General features: G+C 40.8%; 1 protein-coding gene across 2 annotated transcripts; it reads left to right on the forward strand.

Annotated features, from left to right (window-relative positions):
• The first annotated feature begins 526 nt into the window (after positions 1–526).
• Positions 527–18,382, forward strand: pde7a (phosphodiesterase 7A). Of its 2 annotated transcripts, none has more exons than XM_040126881.1 (12): positions 527–709; positions 10,655–10,715; positions 13,622–13,711; positions 14,295–14,458; positions 14,576–14,639; positions 15,327–15,523; positions 15,863–15,994; positions 16,092–16,183; positions 16,415–16,559; positions 16,653–16,749; positions 16,953–17,033; positions 17,125–18,382. In XM_040126881.1, exons 1-12 carry the CDS (start codon positions 572–574, stop codon positions 17,388–17,390), a joined length of 1,527 nt encoding a protein of 508 aa, XP_039982815.1. In that variant the 5' UTR covers positions 527–571; the 3' UTR covers positions 17,391–18,382. The 2 variants fall into 2 exon arrangements, with proteins under 2 accessions (XP_039982815.1, XP_039982816.1); XM_040126882.1 differs by having other exon boundaries at positions 13,625–13,711.
• The last annotated feature ends 522 nt before the right edge of the window (positions 18,383–18,904 follow it).

Consider the following 18,904-nt stretch of genomic DNA (forward strand, 5'->3'; position numbering starts at 1 on the left):
TGGCTTTTGTTATCATTTCGGGATATGTGATATGCGGGTCTGTAAACGCCACGAAACGCAAACGAGCGGACTTTGTTTCTGCTTTGAAAATGAGGAAGCGTTCTCATAAAGACCCAGAAAATGGCAAGAAGGTCTCGTCGTCCGTGGGCCCGGATTTGAGTAAAATAAGAAGGAAAGGAGCAAATGCAACAACAGCAGGATTATTTTTCCTACAGTATGACACCCAAGGAGGTGAAACGGTGGAGGTAGAGAAGACGCAGCATCAGTAAATGCGATCTGGACAAGTTTTGAGTCACTCATAATGAACAGAAATACTTTCCAGCTCAATAGCAGATCGTTTCCACAATATTGAAAGATTTCTTCGGCTTTGGGAGATTTTCTAATTCACCGGTCATCTATTTTCGCTTTGCATTTGTTATCTTTTTCATTATATAATATATATATATATATATATATATATATAATATATATATATATATATATATATTTTTATTTTATTTTTTTTATTTTTTTTAATTTATTTATTTATTTATTTTAATATTTTTGATGCGGATCCAGCCCCGACAATTCAATGGAAGTATGTTACCAGCTGCCGGTTTTGCCTCTAGATAGGCCGGTTCCCAAGCATGTCCTCAGCCGGAGGGGAGCCATTAGTTTCAGCTCCAGCTCTTCCCTTTTCGGGGCTCCTGATCCAAGACAGCTTTCACAGGTAAGGAAATTAAAAATTCTTTAACATATCTTAATTTTTGCATCATTTAGGCACAGTGGGTTTGACCAGGGGAATCACACAGGCCTTTGAACAGGCACCTTTTAAACAAATATATGAATAATCCACAGGAATCTTGCAGGTGGTTGTTGGATATCTGGGCCCTAACACACACACAGTGAACACTCACTTGCACAGATGCATGCAACATTTTCTTATCTCTTAGACCTAAAAGATACACCAACTAGCCATCTCCTAAAACCAATTTGCATTTGTGCATGTTGCCTACAGATAAAGGCCCTCTTGGCTTACACTTCAGCACTGATAGGGTGATCCCTAAAGTATGCCACTATACTCCTGGGACTTTACACATTTGTCAGAAGGAACGTGCCACATTGATATTTATGTTAACAAACCTTGACACATTAACAGAAGAAACATAAATCATTGTGTCATATTTGAACTTCCTGCTATCTCAGAGTCTTGAACTCTTGAAACTGTGCCTCTGGTAAGCCTACCTCCTGTATTTCTCCTCTGCGGTGACAGAAAAGAGCTGTTGGCCACAAAAACAGTCTCCACATTTTGTGGCGTCACGTTTTGCTTGACTCTCATGTACACAGGAAAACTGGCACAGTAGTACAATGCATTCCCAATGTATTAGCCCAATATTGAGCCACTGTTATGTATCAGCATGGGTCTCAGAAGATGAACCATCCATTGGGCCGTTGTCCAGTAGGCCAGCACTTGCTTAACTAACTGTAACATGTGTGCCTGCAACCTCTGTTCAGAGAGAACTTGCACATCATGTCATGAGTCAGTCAACTCCTTCCTCACAGTGGTACAATTTTTAGAATGGGAGGGAAAAAAACCATCCTTACTATTGCTTCAGTAGTTTTGCACAAAAGCAGCACAATGTATTTCCATTTCTTTGGGTCATATCCTGGTATTTGCTCATAAAGAGAAACTCCCACAGCATTGCATGGCATCTTCAAATACTTTGACTAAGCATTAAGTCACTGTCTTTGACTGTGTGAGCGACCTCTTCACTGGGCTGTCCATTAGTGCTTTTTGCAGGACACTGCTCCACATAACCATCTATGTGTGTCCGCATTGAACCTACCACACCATCACAGGCAGCTTCTTCTAAGACTAATGCATAGCATTCCATAGCATACCATAACCTTGTCTATCAAAAGACCCTCAGTGTTGCTCATCCTTAGTGGTCTTATTTTTTTTTTTTTTTACTGGGTTATTAGTGTTTCCAGAAGGTTTCATGAAATGTTGGATAAACTGGCTGGACATGAGTTTTATGATCATCAGTTCAGTTTTCCATCCATCCATTCACTCCATACTTGAAGTAATTATCCATCATCACTTTGCGTTTAGTTAGGAAGATTTATATAACTAATCCAAGGTCCTGGAGCTGTCCTGCGCCTTAATGATGCTAAAATGGAGAAAATCCATCTTGGCATTATGCTTGATTGCTCATCCTCTAAGTACAAACACAGGTGTAAAGCTTGTGTCTCTTGGTCAGGCTCACAAGTTGATTTCTCAAGTGGGCCAGAGTTCACTTTCAATTGGTAGGTGTGAGATGTGCTGTTCTTGTACTTCTCTGTTGTGGAAAAAGGGTCTTTTCCAAAAAGCAGTGGATCTGAAGTCTTAAGTGAGTTTCCAGTGAAACAGTAATGATCCACATGTCATTTTTGTGGAGACACCATTAAATAACACACTGTTTACAAACACTTGCACTTAGTGCAATAATAAGACAGTGACAGCAAGGGGTTCAGTAACTCAAAGTAAAGACCCAATGACATTGTCATTTGTCTTTTTTTTATTTCTGAACATTGACAGAAATTGGTGAACATTCATGCAGACATACAGCAATGTCACTCAGTGTTTGTTACAGAGCAATTAAACTTCTACAAATATTTTTCGGGCCCTATTTATGACCATAAGGGTGCATTTGTCCTTGGTGGCTGCTGTGTTTTTGTGTGTGGTTCCACAGGCCTGTTGTTTGTGGAAGCAGGGCTGGACTACCATTGCAGAAAGAGGCAGTTAGGCATGGACCTGGGCACTGTGGGCATTGGTTTGGCTTGCTGCCAGACTCACAGATGGCTGGAGTCTCAGTCTCTTTTCTTTCTCTTGTTCTGCTCACTTACAAGCTCCACTCTTTCTTTCTCTTTCTCCTCTACCTCCCTCCCCTTCCCTCGCAGATGGAGACATTTCCTCTTGTAAACAGAGGATGAAAGAGTAGGGTTGAGTACACGACAGAGTCTCAGAAGAATATGTCACTCTGTGGTCATGGAATGCTTATGATTGGGTGTGAATATGCTGTTGAAGAGGCGTTGAAAACAGCAACGCCATTAAATAAATGGGCTCATTTATCTATTACAGTCCCTCTATTGTTTTTATTACAATGAATGTCAGCTGCTTGTTGATTAAGTTCTAAAAGTGAGGTGGAGGATGATTTGAATTTTGCTTGTACATAACGATGCATGTTAGTACCCTCTAACTTTTCTGGAGTTAAGGGTAAATACAGCACTGAGATGAGTATTGGCACAGAATAAAAGGACCGGGAGTACAAGACAAGGAGTAGAACATAGCAAAGAATCATGTGCTTCCCATCTAATACAAATCACACCTTTTTATTTATCCATAAAGGTTGGTTGGCATTACTGCACACATCTCAGCCACCGCACATGTCATATTTCTCTGTCATGTGGGTGGCTGTCATGATTTGATACCAGTGACACACTCACACACAGTCACATTGTTCTGATGAGGCCGTGTAATTGACAACTCTCTCAAAAAAGAAAAACTATCCAGCAGAAATACAAGAATCAATAAACAGATGCACAATATTGATGCATTCTGAGTAGTAGCATGGCTTTTGGTGATAATGGGGAAAAAAGCAGCTTAGACTGGAAACACTGATCTGCTGTCCTCTCAGTCCTCCTCATCATATCACAGGCAGAAATACTATCAAGAGTACGTTGGCCATTAACCCTAGATTGACTCCTTCTCATTTTAGATCTTTAGGCACAGGAGATGATGATAGGCCTGTGCGTAAGGGTTCAAGATAGCGCTGCTTGTTTCATCCACACTATGGATATTTCTGTGCAGAGCCTGATAAGGAATACACTACAGTGCTTCTTTCTGAGGGAGATACTTTGTTGATTTTTAACTGAACCGATAAGGTTGTTTTGTTTTTTTCTTTCTGCGCATTGCCATCGGATTGACTTCATTTCAGGATGTGGTAAGAATGCTGAAGGAGCCGTTCAGACTCTGAGCCTGGTGTTTCACAACCTTTCACAAAAACTTTAACCCTTGCACTGCCAAAAGTTAGGTTTTCTACAAAATTTGGGTGAATGAGCTGGAAAGCATGGCACTGTTTGTTAGTAAGCAAGGATGTGTATTATTTAGTAAATATACCTAAAACAAACCTTACATCCTGTCTTCATTTACACATACACACTCTCCTTGTTTCTCTGCCTGTCTGTCTCTCTCTGTAAGGGCCCCCTCTTATCACATGACCATTCTGTTTTTGTGCTGCAGTGTCGAATGCAATTGGCCGTGAGAATGTGGCTACACATCAAAACACTAACAGACACAATGTTAGGGGCCAACTGCTCTGGCTGAATATTTACTGTAGTCCTATAGACATAAGAGATGACCCTATACAGGAAGGGAGAATTTATTTACCCGCCTTGCTATTTTTAAACCCTGAATATTTTTCCACAGGTGCACTGGGTTTTGTTTGCCCTTCTCAGAAGGTTAATACTTCCAGGGGGAGGGGGGCAATTAGAGCCTGGGGATGATGTTTGAAATTAATGAAATTCCTGAACAGGGTAGAATGCTTCTGAGAATATGAAGCGAGTCTCCCCCTTCCCCCACCCCTTAACTCTACTTGTTTCATAGAGCGCTGCTAAAAGCACATTTAAACAAGGCCTTTTAAAGCTCTCAGTGTAAAGAAGGCTTAAATTATTTTATGACACTTTGCCTGCTGTTAAAAAATAAAAACATTGGTTGCAGATATATTACTGCTTGACAGGCATGCTGCTTTGGACTTTCGCGACAACACTGCCCTGTCATTCATCGAGTAAGGCAACGGGCCAATTAACCCCAGGCCTCTCCTTAAACCAGCAGCCCTCTCTCAAACATTCACTGCAGCTGGAGTATGTCAGAGTGGACAGTGTTCACATAAAACACTCTTACGACAGGTAGACTCCATCTAGGTCTTTTGTGTATGCAGCGGCTGTTGCACAAACACACATTCATATTCACTCACCCCAAGCCTGTCCGCTTTATGGCCTAGCACTTAGTTACTGGAATGTGCCATCCCACACAGCACAGCACTGCAAGAGGTCATTACTCAGAAGGAAGCTTTCAGTTTATGAAATCGTGCTGAGTCCCGCGGCTTTTATCTTGCGAATTTACATGTGTATGTGTGGTGTGCGTGAACTGTTTTGTTTCTGATTTGTCAGTTTATAGGAATACTGCTGGCTTCCTCATTTGCTTGGCTCCAGTTGACTTACTGGCTATACAATAGTCCTGTCTTCAGCTAAAACCCTATTTTAGAGCTAAATGACATAATAAAGGCAGATTTTATGTCTGTGTTTGAAACAAGGAGGGGTGAGAATGCTCCATTGTGCACTGGACCATTGAATACCACTCAAAGAGCCTAAGACTACAATATCAGCTCAATCACAATGCTATGATGACCAAAGGATGTTTGAAAAAGCTACTGAGCTGTTTCGAATTTGAGTTCTTGCAACTCAGCCATTGCCTTTTTGATTTAAACGCGCATACACACTACATTAGTCTGTTTGCTTGGAGCAAACATTCATGGGAAGAAAAAGCAGATATTCAACACACCTTTACTTGCAGAATTTTACCACATTTCAGTAAGGTCACTTGAATTCACATTTCTGAACCTTTTGTGATGTTGTTTGCATCTATTTAACTGCAGGAGTCAGAAAATGACAAACATCGAAGCCCAGGGGTTACACACAGTCAGAAATTTTGACATCATGTGACCTCCTTACCTCAGAAACCTGAATGGTATGACCCCAGTTAATGAGACTAAGAGGAGATAAGAAACAGAGCCATATGTTAACAAGGTTATGTGGAATAGCAGGGAGCACAATAAAAAGGCTGTTATGCTTGTAGTGAACACCAAACAAAACTGAATTTGGCTTGCTGCGATCAAACACCAATTGACTGCAACTCTAGGTGTTTGGCTAAAGTATGTTTCCATATCTTCCTCAGAAATAAGAGTAGAGTTTATTTAAATTTATTAAGTTTTATTGAATGAAAGAGAAAAAAAATGTGGTCTGCAAATAATTTGGGACATTTTTAACCAGTTGAATGCACATACAATGCCTGTGAAAGAAATTTCGACATTTTTGCCTGAATTCAATTCGGTGCTTCCTATGGTTGTAAATCCTTTTTTTTTTTTTTCTTAAAAAATATCCAAGGGTAATTTAATTTGAAGTATATTTATGGGTTCATTTCATACTGTGTTTACTAGTAGTCAGTTTTGAGTAAGCTGCTCACTGACTCGAAGAAATTGACAAAAAATTTGGATAGATGATGACTTTATTCCTTGATAGCCATGTGAGTCAAATTTCTCCCTTTGCAAACCAGTTCTGCATGAGCCTGAAGTGGGGAAAAAAATGCATTAGGCCAACAGATAGGTAGACGTTTCAATCCCAGCCCTGCCTTGTATGATGCCAAAGGCTGTGGGTCAACTGCAAACTGGCAACCAGTACGGCTCAGCAGTGAAGCCAAAGCACAAGTCCCTAAACTCAGACTGTATTAATGTCATTTGAAAAATCCAACAGTTTCTCTTTTTAAATTAAATGTTTTTTTTACAAAAAATTACTGTTTCAATTTCAATTCTTAGTAATGTATGCCCTAGTGGGCAATTTGAGACTCATTCATCGGGAGATTTTTAAGGGTTACTTGAGTGTATTTCCTTGATTAACAGATGTCTCAGACTATTTTTTGCACGGCTCTGTCTAGACATCCTAAAGTTAGGACATTTTTTTTTGTTTTTGTTTATGGCTCTTACAAAGATGGTGTTGAGGTGTAAGCCCAAATCCAAGCTTCAGATATCTCATAAAAAACCCATTGATGATGTCTTAGATGTTTTTATCTGTGCTTTTCTTCAGTCAGCCTATGATCAACTGGTAGATTTCCATTAAGCTGGATACCTGTGCTGTGACACACCTGTAAGCAACCATGATAAGAACCTGTGATATGGGCATTGTACCACCCATGTTTCTATTTAGAGGATTGAGATTCACCTCTGCGGTGCCTGTGGTCTGCATGTCTTTGTATAACCAGTTCATTTACTTTATGAAATTTAATTCTGACCCACAGACTAAAATGGTTTGAATAATAACCAGATCTACTGTAGATGGAAAACAGTTTTTATCAAACAAAGGAATTAGCAGTCGGTCACTATTCTTGGTCACTAAGTCAATACCTCCTGCAGCTGCATCACAGTCAAACCTTTCCAGTAGTAAGCTGGCCTGTGGGAGGGATTTATTGTTAGGCAGTTGCACAAAGTGTCAAGTTCTCTCTAGTTTTCTTGCATGAAATACACATATTGAGCCAGTCATTTTACTGTGACATCAACTTAGCAAGCATACGTTTTCTCTGTCTCTCACAGCCTTAATTAAAATGTTGCAAACCCCTTTTCTGAAGATGCAATAAAAATACAAAAATACACAACATACAAAACTGGCTTGTGACTTTAATAAAAAATAAAAAAAAGATTTTATCTACAAAGTTTTGATGCTAAGTGATGCTAACATGCAAAATACAGTGTGAAAAACTTTTAGATTGGACAGGCAGCTCAAATGACTAGGCATTTTAAAAAGGAGATTAACCACTGTTGGACTACATTCCTAATGTTTCATGTGATTGAAATATCTGATAAGGATGTGTAAAGAATGATGGCGCATCAGAGTAATCAAACTTACAAGTTAACTTTCAAAAATGATTGCGCATGTATGACATTAAGTTCAAGTCCTGCCTTTGACATCCTGCATCTCTGTCTCCCTTATTTCCCATCACCCGCCAATGTGAAACATAAATGCAGAAAACACACAGCTTACAAAGGGAGTAAAGTTAATGTTGGAGTTGGACCATGACAGGACCATGGGCGTATGGTTTCGTGTGTGTTGGCACTGCAAGGCATGGCAAGGGTGTGTGTTGTGGGCTGGCCACTTCAAGGGTAAAATGTGACTTTCCACTCTGTTCATAGTGGGAATTTGACATTGACAAAGTGTTTTCTCTGCCACTGCCTTCTTACAGCTTAAAAGGGAGCACATGCCAGTATCCCCTTAAGTGCCAACTGGTGTCTGCCCCAGTAAGAGTGTGTGTGTGTTTGCGGCAAGTTCTGGCCAAAAGGTTTGTTTGGGCAAGTGTTGGCCAGGCTGGTCACTCTTCCATTCCCAGCCCTAGAGCCAGCATTATACAGTTCCCACGCATGTTACGGCCTATACCAACTCCCTTACACACATGCACACTCACACAGATACACATTAAATCAGACACACACAGCCCTTGCATACATACACACAATCTATAATGCTCACACTAACCACCAGTGCTGTGTGTAAACAGAGAGGCCTGTTGACACTGAAATACAGCTTTGCAGATTACCCACCCTGAGTCAAGCTGTTTGCTAGCCGGTAAAATATTAGCTTTGGATTTGTGTGTGTGTGTGTGTGTGTGTGTGTGTGTGTGTGTGTGTGTGTGTGTGTGTGTGTGTGTGTGTGTGTGTGTGTGTGTGTGTGTGTGTAAGAGATTCACAGTAATCCTAAGGATATCCAGTAATGACTATACAAGCATGTACATTTATGATTGCTTGTAGTGTCACCAGTCGGCGGTCGTCATTAAATAGTCCCAGAATATGCATAGATATATAAGCCCAATCACTGTGCTCTGGTTCAGTCTCTATATTGTAGGGCCATAGTATGACCTTGTCTAGATTTTCATCACCTTTTCACCAGTTTTTTTTTTTTTAATTTTTTCAGCTTTATAGAAATTATTTTCCAGCCCTCTTAAGAATATGTGGATGTATAACTTCAAAACTTTTTGGTTTTCTTAGAAGAGTGGTTAGGGGACCCCTGCAGGTTGGTTGGTGTGGGGGTGGCCATAGTTGGCTCTGAGCTATCCGTCCAGTCAGCCCCTTTTGTTATTCTGTCAGCCAACAAGTCAACAAGTTGGCTATCACCGGGCCAAACGATAGTCCTTTCTTGAACAATGTTTACTACTATACAGCTAGTCCATCAGTCTGGCAGCAAGTCAGTCAGTGAGCCAACCGGCCAGTCATGCAAGCTCCCTGTCGAACCCTAAACAAGGGTAGCCCCAGAAGGGAGAGTGGATAATCGGTCTGGAGAGGGGCCAGGATGTATAGAGTGCACAGAGAGGTGAGCCAACACCTCAGTGTAACCCCAGAGCAGCTGTCTGGCGACATAGCAAATATGCAGTAACCACTGTTATACTTGCTACAACTACCACTGTGCTAATGACTCTGCTGCTGTGGCTGCCTCTTGGTGAGTGATACTGTAGGCACTAAATGGTATGCAAGTGAAGATGAAAGAGACAACTTATCAACTTGTTCCTCTTCTGAGGTCAACAGAAGCACCCTTATTCAAACCAAATATAACATTGTTTATTTTCACAGTAGGTCATTGGTAACTCTGGCTCCAGAAACCTAGATTTTTTTTTTCTTGTGCCATTTTGTTTATTGTTGGTATGTCAACAAGAAAAGTATTTAAAAAGGGAGTTATAATGTTATTAGAATAGAATTTCTGATCTCAGAGCAGCAGTTCCCTTTAGTTTATCTATTACGTTGTGCTTAGGAGTGAATGATTATAGGTGGTAAAAATGGTACACCATTAGGAATTTGAGCCACAAATTTGTGTTTGGAAATGTTTGACAAGTTTGTATCAGGCTGGACATCCTTGCCCTTCCAGGCTTTGAACATACATGATCACAAACCATCATGTAGATGATATGGCAGCTGTATTTTCATAGCACTGGGGAAAAATTAAGGATCATGGCCATTTTGGCCTGTCTTGATCCTTTTTTTTTTTTTTTTTTTTTTTTTTTTTTTTTTGTAGTTGTCTTGTAGTGTTAGGTTTGTGAATACTCAGTCTTGACACTTGAGATCCACCACTTTGGTTCAAACACATTTTCTGTAGAGTACGGAAGGAGATTACTAACTCTCAAATGCAATGGTGAGATTTCCAAAGTAGATTAATTGGTTCATAAAGATATACAGTTCCTCAGTATAGAGGAAATTGCTACTGTTCAGTTTTTCATGAGCAGCATTTACCTCTAACAAACACTTAAACATAGTAGCACAACACTGGAAACTACAAAGTTTCTCACCTCTCCAGTTCACTCTCCAAGTTTGACAAGACATGCTTACTCCGTTTTAGCCTCACATTCAGCTAGTTTGTTGTTTTTTCGTGTTTCCTCCGTATACATTGTCAAGAAAAAAAATAAAAATTAAATGTCCAAATCTAGATTATATCAACTTTCAATGGGTTCTCAGTTCGCAGATGGTCACTAAACTTGGTTGACAAGTCAACACTCCCTTTGGCACACGTTTATCAGCATAAAGGTTTATGCACACACACACACACACACACACACACACACACACACACACACACACACACACACACGCACCAAGAGTAGTGCCTCATTACACCCCCCCCACATTTATCAAGCTCTGTAAATGCATAATAAAAATTGCCTGTATTTTGTGTATTTGACACGTGTTCGTTGGGTATGAGGTTTTGATCATTTTGGGCATAACAACCACTGTTGGGACCTATTATGTTGTTGCCATAATACATTTGCAACATTATTTTGGTATAAACCTTGGACAGGTGCTGATAATGTTCCTTTTTGTTTGTTCAGAGACGAGGGGCCATCTCCTACGACAGCTCTGACCAGACAGCGCTGTACATTCGTATGCTAGGTAAGTGTTTTGCCATACTTACTGCATACACACACATGCATATTCACTAGACAAACACACACAACATCTTTCAAGACATCTTTGGTTTATCTCTTCCATCGTTTCCGTTAATAATACAAAGTGGCTTAAAAAGTAGTGAGATGGGAAATGGATGAATCAGAAATGGAGAGGGGGATGTAAAGATTATAAAGACATGGGGATCCACTAGAGTGCATCCAAAGACCACTCAATCCTTGGCCTTTTGGTAGTCCTTCAATCACAGTAGTCTTAGGTTTTGTGTATCTGTAGAGTAGAGGGTCTTTGAAGTTTGATCGATTTAAGAGCACAGAATTTCTTTTGAACCGTAAACAGAGTAAAAGGTTCACTGGCAAAGTGTGTTTTTTATGTTTATGTAAATGAGTCTGTGATTACTTACTGAATGCGTGTGTCTCCATTGCACAGTGCTGCCCTGAGCACCCTTAAACAGGATAAGCAGTTTAGAAAATGGATGGGAGGATGGAGGGCTCATAGCTCTGTGAGGCAAATGGAGCCAGATGCATCTAGGAAACAGCCAGATCAGCCTTGGCTTCCTAATCAATAAGGTTATTGGGGGTAATGGTGCGATTAGAGCCTGGGTGTATCACTCAAATCAGTCTTCTACACACAGATGTGCCCTCACATGCAACTTTTACCACCCAAATTCATAGACCTGATGTTGTTGGCTGGGAGAGAGCAGCAACAAAGAAAGAAAGTAGAATTGCTCACAGTGTTATCCTGTCAGTGTTGTTAATAGATTTCAGATTGCTACTGTGAAGGTTAGTGAGTAGGCAGGGAGCATTAAACAGCAGGGGCAGTTTAGCGTTTACTGATTGTCTTTGTTGAAATCCTGTCCACTGTAGCTTTCACATAATATTGCTATACTTTTCTCCTCTCCAGCTTGATAATGCCCTTGAGTTTACTGCTGCCACATATATCTAGTCACAGTAAGAGCAATTTATTGAGCTGACTGAAGGAGCTTTAACTTTTAATCATTTTTACTTGGCTAAGTATGATAGCAGTCTCATACATCACCAGCGTAAAGCATCTGTCTCTGTATATTTTATATTAAATTGAGTGTGAGGAGAGGCACACTAATGCAGGCTGGTGTTTGCGTGGGCCAGGGTTCAGTCCGCCAAGTTAATGCTGATGTGCTTTCAAATAGCAGGACTCAGAGCTTTCACCACATCAGTTATAATGACATGACCTACATCCACCCCAGTGCGCAAGCAGTAATGCACCGCAGGGGAGACATGGACCCTGTGACTCTTAAAACACACTAATCACACAAGCACACACATGTGCTGAAGCCAAGCACATGCATCTGCAGATGTGACAGATATATATACATGTATATACATTGAGCATCATTATGCCTTGAATTGTAATTCTTAGTTTTTGGTATTTTGATAGGAGCTTGTGTAGTATTCAAACTATTCTATTTGCAAGTAAGTAACATGCTTGTTGGGGGAACATACCTGTATGACTGCTTTGAATTTAATTCTGATGCACACATGACACTACCAGAAGTGCCAAGCTGGAAACATACCACTGCACTGTTTAGCACCTTGATCAATATACTGCCATATAAAGTCGTGCCATATATAAAGTGTTGCCTGGAACGGCACACTAGCATTTTACTGCGTCAGTGTCACAGCATCATCCTGTCACCTCACTATGCTCTCACTTCTCCTGACACAGTCTACAAGCAGGCCGGCCGCCATCTGGCCTGTCCCTGTTCCTCTGCCTGATTAATAAAAACAGTCATAGTTGGACTATAAATCACTCTCATTGGTTCTGAGTACTAATAGTAGAGCAGACTGTCCTGACATGGCATTTCATGCTCAGCTGTTTGATCGATTTGTCTGTCCATTGGATTTTCTCTTCCGAGATGTGAGTGTGTGTTTGTGTGTGACTGTGCTCGCATATGGATAGTATACACCAGACTAGGGTTGAAATAATATTTACAAAATCACATCTTTTGCTTGTTTTAGTTTTCTCAGTATACCAAAATGATGGGTTTTACCAAACTGAGTCAACAGAGAGGTGAAGCCCTTTGCTTTCAGTTCTTAGTATAAAATAGATTATTTCCTAATTCTTATGAAAAGCTGAATCATGATGACAGGGTTTTCTGATAAGACTCTGAGCTACACCAAATGCCTATCCATTACCATGTCGACAAAAAAAAAAACATGTCATTTTAACAAAGATAAAAGATTGATTTCGTTGGCATTCAACTACTACAGGTCCCATGAGGCTTGGGCACAGATTTTCTGGCTAAAACTCAAAGGATATATTGCTGCTGAATTCTAACAAAATAACCCATTGTTTTTTCTTAAAAAAGACAAGCCACTCAAATTTTACTAAGCTTTACAGTTCTAAGTAAGTAAGATTTATTTATGTAGTACTTATTAAAACAAATGTTGCATAATGATTTCAAAAAAAGCAATTATCACAAAATATCAGGCAGGACAGTAACATACACAAAAGCAACATACAGTTTATAAAATAGAAATAACATTAGCAAAATTGCCAATTAAGTAAAGTGAGGAGAGTATTAATGAGTTGTAAATTCTTATCAATCTCAGAATATTTCCAGAAAACCAGAATCAGTTTCAGCTTTGCAGAAGGATCAATGAAAGAAACTCTCTGTGATGAAAAATATAGTCTGACTAAGGCTAGTGGAACAGAGCCTTGCTTAAAAAGGGTTAGGGTTTCAGCTGTATGTTAATGTGGTGCTCTGTCCATTGTCTTGTGGTAAAGCCCATCCTTGTGGCACTTAAGCAAGATGCAAAAAGGAATTGTAAATAGTACTTGGCCTTGCACATTCAGACATTCATTTCTTTTCAAGTAGCATGACTCTTGAGGAAATAAGTGCTAATTTCTTCTAGGAGATGTGAGAGTGAGAAGTCAGGTTGGATTTGAACCGGAACGAAGAAGCTCCCACCCATACTTTTGCATCGACTTCCGAACTCTTCACAGTGAGTATGAATCACAGCCAATTACCTTGACTTTCCAGCTTTTATCAAGCTGTAACTCCACACAGTTTGTTCCTCTCCAGCAAGATTGACAGATGTTTGTGTACTGCTTTTATACAGTATTTCACATGATGATAAAGACCAGGGCGGGCGGGTGGGGGGGCACCCAAAAGTAATCCCACCTAATGCTGACGTGTTTCCGGATTGCAGCCCTGGTTTATTCACACAGTGCTTTTGTGTGGGATTGTGTGTGTGTGTGTGTGTGTGTGTGTGTGTGTGTGTGTGTGTGTGTGTGTGTGTGTGTGTGTGAGAGACCACTGACAAAGCATGTCTGCTGTGTGATCCCAGACGAAAGGCTTATGAGTGGGCGGCTGTGTCAGCAGCGACTGTTTGTATGTCGCTGTGTTCGTATCAGATCTCCACTGAGTTTGTGTGACCCAAATGATTCTCCGAGCCTAATAAGCTTGTGAGCTTGTGAAATAAACAAGCTCATTAGGCTAAAAATGGTTACCTTTCTCACATGCTACATCATCAAATTTTATATGTTTTGTAAAATATTTATGTGTGTGTATGTCTGTGTGTGCAGCACGGCTGGGCTGTGGGTCCACATCGGATAGCTCTACTCCTGAAAGGAGGGTCCACAGACTACTCAGCTTCCAGAGGTACCTGCACTCATCCCGCCTGCTACGAGGAGTCCCCCAGCAGATCCCCCTCCACATCCTTGATGAAGACTACACTGGACAGGCCAGAGTATGACATCCACCTTTATATAACGATGCCAGAATGAGACTTATAGAAATGCACATGACTTGCTTTGATGAGACTTCACATCACTACTTCTTTGCGTCTCTTTTCCCTCTCTTGTAGTGCATGCTGGAAAAAGTCGGGAACTGGAATTTTGACATTTTCCTCTTTGATAGGTTGACAAATGGTAGGTAAAATATGATCTAAAATACTGTTCAGAAGTTATTTTAAAAAGTCATGATAACAGAAGTAATGCAGCGCTGACTGGAGAGTCCAGCATCTGCTCAACTTTAGATTCAAAGTGTTACCAATGGTGCCATCTGTTGGATGGCCAACACAGAGGATTTACTGTATGAAAATTAACTCTGTCATTGAATCACTACATTTTACTTTGTAAAGACAAAAACACCTTATCTTCATGCGGTTTTGGGTCTTGTTGAAGAGGACACAAGACGTGTGATAACTTTTCCAATGTAGCCATGGTGAAGTTTGACAATTCAGCAACGTAAACAGAAAGTTTTTCCGTTGGTGTTGGTGACAGGCCTTAAAAAAGCAACTTTTTAAACTCTCTTTGTTTTGAACCACCTGTACACGTTCATATAGGGAGAATATTAAAGACATACATTTTTCTGCACTGACAGCAGCCTCAATAGATCAGAATGTGCTACAGCTACAGGATAGGTTCTGCCATGTACCTGTCTTGACATGTTGACTGTGAACCTCAAAAAAACAAGAGAAAAAGGACCACAGTGCTTAGTGCTTTACAAAGAAAACTGAATGAAAAATCACAAACAAATAACCATTTAAAATGAGAAGAAGGTGAAGTAGACCACATGAAAGCAGAGTGCTCAATCTGATCTGACGTCTTGTGCAGGAAACGGCCTGATCACCCTGACCTTCCACCTGCTGAACCAGTATGGGCTGATGGAGCTCTTTCAGCTGGACATGGTCAAACTCTGGAGGTTCCTGGTCATGGTCCAGGAGGACTACCATAGCGACAACCCCTACCACAACGCTGTCCACGCTGCAGATGTCACACAAGCCATGTATTGCTACCTGCAGGAACCCATGGTGAGACATGCAAACAAGATATTTTTGTTCTTTTTAGCTAGAGAAACTACCTTTAACTCAGTTGGTTGTAAGCCATGACAAGGACTGCTTGAATTTTCTACATTTAAAGGAAAATTGCTTTAGTTCTTTCTTTTCGATCTTCTCTAGCTTAAGACCTTTTGCTCCAGCAATACAAGACTCACAGTGCAGGCTTTCCTGAACCACCATTAATCCATCTGATGAATTTTATTACATTGGTCTCATACAGAGATTTTGTCAGTGTATAATTTCCAGATCTGAGAGTGCTTCAGTAAGGGAGTATTTGCATTTTAATGATCAGTCATTGTAATCATGTTATAGCTTGCAAAGTCTCTGACATCCTGTGACATTCTGCTGGGACTGGTAGCAGCCGCCACTCATGACCTGGACCATCCTGGGGTCAACCAGCCCTTCCTCATCAAGACTGACCACTATTTAGCTACACTCTATAGGGTGAGCTCATAACAGTCACTGTTCAGCCTGCCAGAAATTACATATTAATGTACTGAAAATGTATGTTTCTGTGCACAATTTCTCCTTTTGAACTCAGAGTACCTCAGTTCTGGAAAATCACCACTGGAAGTCAGCAGTGGGCCTGCTCAGAGAGACTGGGTTGTTCTCCCATCTGCCTGCTGAGGACAGGTCAGGCTGACACTGAATTGCTGCCAAGTGCCCCCCCCCAAAAAAACTCTGCAATACACTGTGCTACACAGCACACAATGGAAGGTTATACATGTTGCTTCAGAAATTGAAGTTATTTCAAAGGACATTTCTACTTTGTTGTATAGAGAAAATGCTGATGTCACAGTTTGTGATTTATAAAAAAAAACAACTGTTTATTTTGTCAAAAAAATGTGCTTTCTTTCCCCTCAGCCTGAACATGGAGAGGGAGTTGGGTTCCTTAATCCTGGCCACAGACATCAGCAGACAGAATGAGTACTTGTCCAGGTTTCGCATGCACCTGGACGAGGAGAACCTGTGCTTGAGCAATGCCAGCCACCGACACTTCCTCCTGCAGGTCAGTTACCCTCACTGCCATGGAGACACGACATCTGTAAAACCTTTGCAAAATGGCGGGCTCTTATTTTGTTTTTATTCCCACCCTTTGCAGATGGCTCTGAAGTGTGCGGACATCTGTAACCCATGCAGACCCTGGGAGCTGAGCAAACAGTGGAGTGAGAAAGTGACCGAGGAGTTCTTCCAACAAGGTTATCTACATTTCTGCTGCTTGCTTATGTTGTTTGTCATTCACCTTTAGTTATTCATTTTACACTTTTAACTATTATAATTACTATAGTTCTCTGTTCATTCTGTGTTTATTCTCTGTAATTCTATAATAGTAGACCATTTGTATTTGGTAATATAGTTCATATATTAATTGCATGTATTACATTTCATTATGCTCCTGTAGGAGATATTGAAAAGAAGCACAAACTTGAAGTCAGCCCACTTTGTGACAGAGAGACGAACACAGTTGGCAACATACAAATAGGTAAGTAGTTGTGTTGTATTCACCATTCACTTACATGTTGTGTTGAATATTTAGCCTTAATCTGCATCTGCCCCCTCTTCTCCCACTTCAGGCTTCATGACGTATGTGGCGGAGCCGCTGTTTGCAGAGTGGGCTCGTTTCTCCGACACACGTCTGTCTCAGACCATGCTGGGCCACATGGGGCTGAACAAGGCCAGCTGGGGTGGCCTACAGCAGGAACAAACCTCTGTCTCCGAGGAGGCGGAACCCAGCAAAGCTGGCGCCGATACAGAAGAAATTGCCGCCCGAAGAGAAGGCAACACAGCTACAGGAGGAACCAGTTCCAAAGAAATACCTCAGGGAAAAGTAGAATCCTGACACTCCCCGTGTGCCCTTTCACCTCAACCTCCTGACCCCTGACCCCTGACCCCGGCCTCAAGGCCTCAACACACACTGGGGGCCGGGTGGGGCATCTAATGGTCCGCAGCCCTGCTGCTGCCCCACCTGATCCTAACACCTTGTTTATGTTTTGTTGCTTTTGCCTCCCATCTTGATAAACCACTGATTTTATTTAATTTATTTAATTTTTAATTCGTCTTTTTTTGGCATAGAGCAATACATAGATACCTCATTTGGCTACTGCTGTACTCTGTTATTTGCTTTGTTTTATTTATTTGTCCACTGTAGTTTTGGCATTACAGACTAAACACAACACTTTTTTTGTTGGTGAAACTAAAGAAGACATTTTTCTGGTATTTTGAAGTGCCATTTGAATATTTGAAGAATGTTCTGAACTGAATTGACTGAGACAACTGGAGTATGGGACCTTCCTAAGACTTTAGAGTAATACCATGTTGCATTTGTGTTCTTCATCATGTAAAAAAAAAAAAAAAAAAAATGTGACAACCCCAGTCCTTTTGCTGCCTCTAAGAAGACTGTTTACGAATCTCCTTGTTTGTTTCTTTCCCTTGAACTGAAGTGTATCATGTCGGTTCCAAGGTTTGCCTTCGAAGCACAGATGTGAGGAACCACTCGTTTAAATTGTCATCCCACTGTTGAAGCCATGAGCTGAATCTTATTCAAACACACCAGATGCCCTAAGTAACTCCACCTGTGCTAAAATGTGTTCTTGCACTCCCACATAATGATGGTGTTTGATGTGCAGCTTCATCTCCATGACATCTCCAAGACATCCTGCGAAGATATTCTAGAAATTAGCCCCTTTGTGAGGGCCCTTTTGTGTATCTGAATCTTCCAGTGCTGATTGAACTTAGGGTATTTTCCCTCCCAGATTGGAGGTCAGTTATTCACCTGGAACTCCACTCAACGCAACTCAACTCGCTCAGGGTTTTGCCAGACTCTTAATTTGGGGGGGGGGGGGGTCTCATTCTACTGAATGAGACCTTCCTCTCTGCAGATTGTCTCTCACAGCCACAGGCAACCTGAAGGACTGCTTGACTGATGCCTTATAACTATGCACAAACTATGCTAAGTGACCAAACCAACTCCTGTTCCCATCAAGTGTATGATGTGCTTGTCTTTGAATGCACTGTCCAATCCCTTTTTGCCTTTTTGTTGTGAGGAACAACTCCAGGTGTCCTTTTTTTTTTTTTTTTTTTTTGTACGGAAACTAAATGGTCAAGTGACTTTGAACATTCCATTTTTTTTTGTGTTTCGTTCATCTACTTTGATTCTGTATAGTGGCACAAATTGTTTGTGTTTAAACATTTTGAAAAATAGCAGGTGCTTTTCTTACTTTAGCTGATATGTATTTTGCTGTATGTGCCGTAAGACTGTTGATAAAACTGTTTACAATTTGTTGGGACAGCCATTTTTGGGAAAACTTAAGTGTCGAGCCACGTTTTGTAAAAGCTTTGCTGTATTGACCTTTT

This window comes from Xiphias gladius, chromosome 5, assembly GCF_016859285.1.
Source record: "Xiphias gladius isolate SHS-SW01 ecotype Sanya breed wild chromosome 5, ASM1685928v1, whole genome shotgun sequence".
NCBI classification, from domain to species: Eukaryota; Metazoa; Chordata; class Actinopteri; order Istiophoriformes; family Xiphiidae; genus Xiphias; species Xiphias gladius.

What these genes read in the sequence shown, in the direction of transcription:
- pde7a (XM_040126881.1), top strand. Translation starts at nt 572, where the DNA reads ATGGAAGTATGTTACCAGCTGCCGGTTTTGCCTCTAGATAGGCCGGTT. An exon ending in GCTGTACATTCGTATGCTAG is followed by an intron (nt 10,716 to 13,621) that starts GTAAGTGTTTTG and finishes AATTTCTTCTAG; the next exon opens with GAGATGTGAGAGTGAGAAGT. An exon ending in GCTACCTGCAGGAACCCATG is followed by an intron (nt 15,524 to 15,862) that starts GTGAGACATGCA and finishes ATCATGTTATAG; the next exon opens with CTTGCAAAGTCTCTGACATC.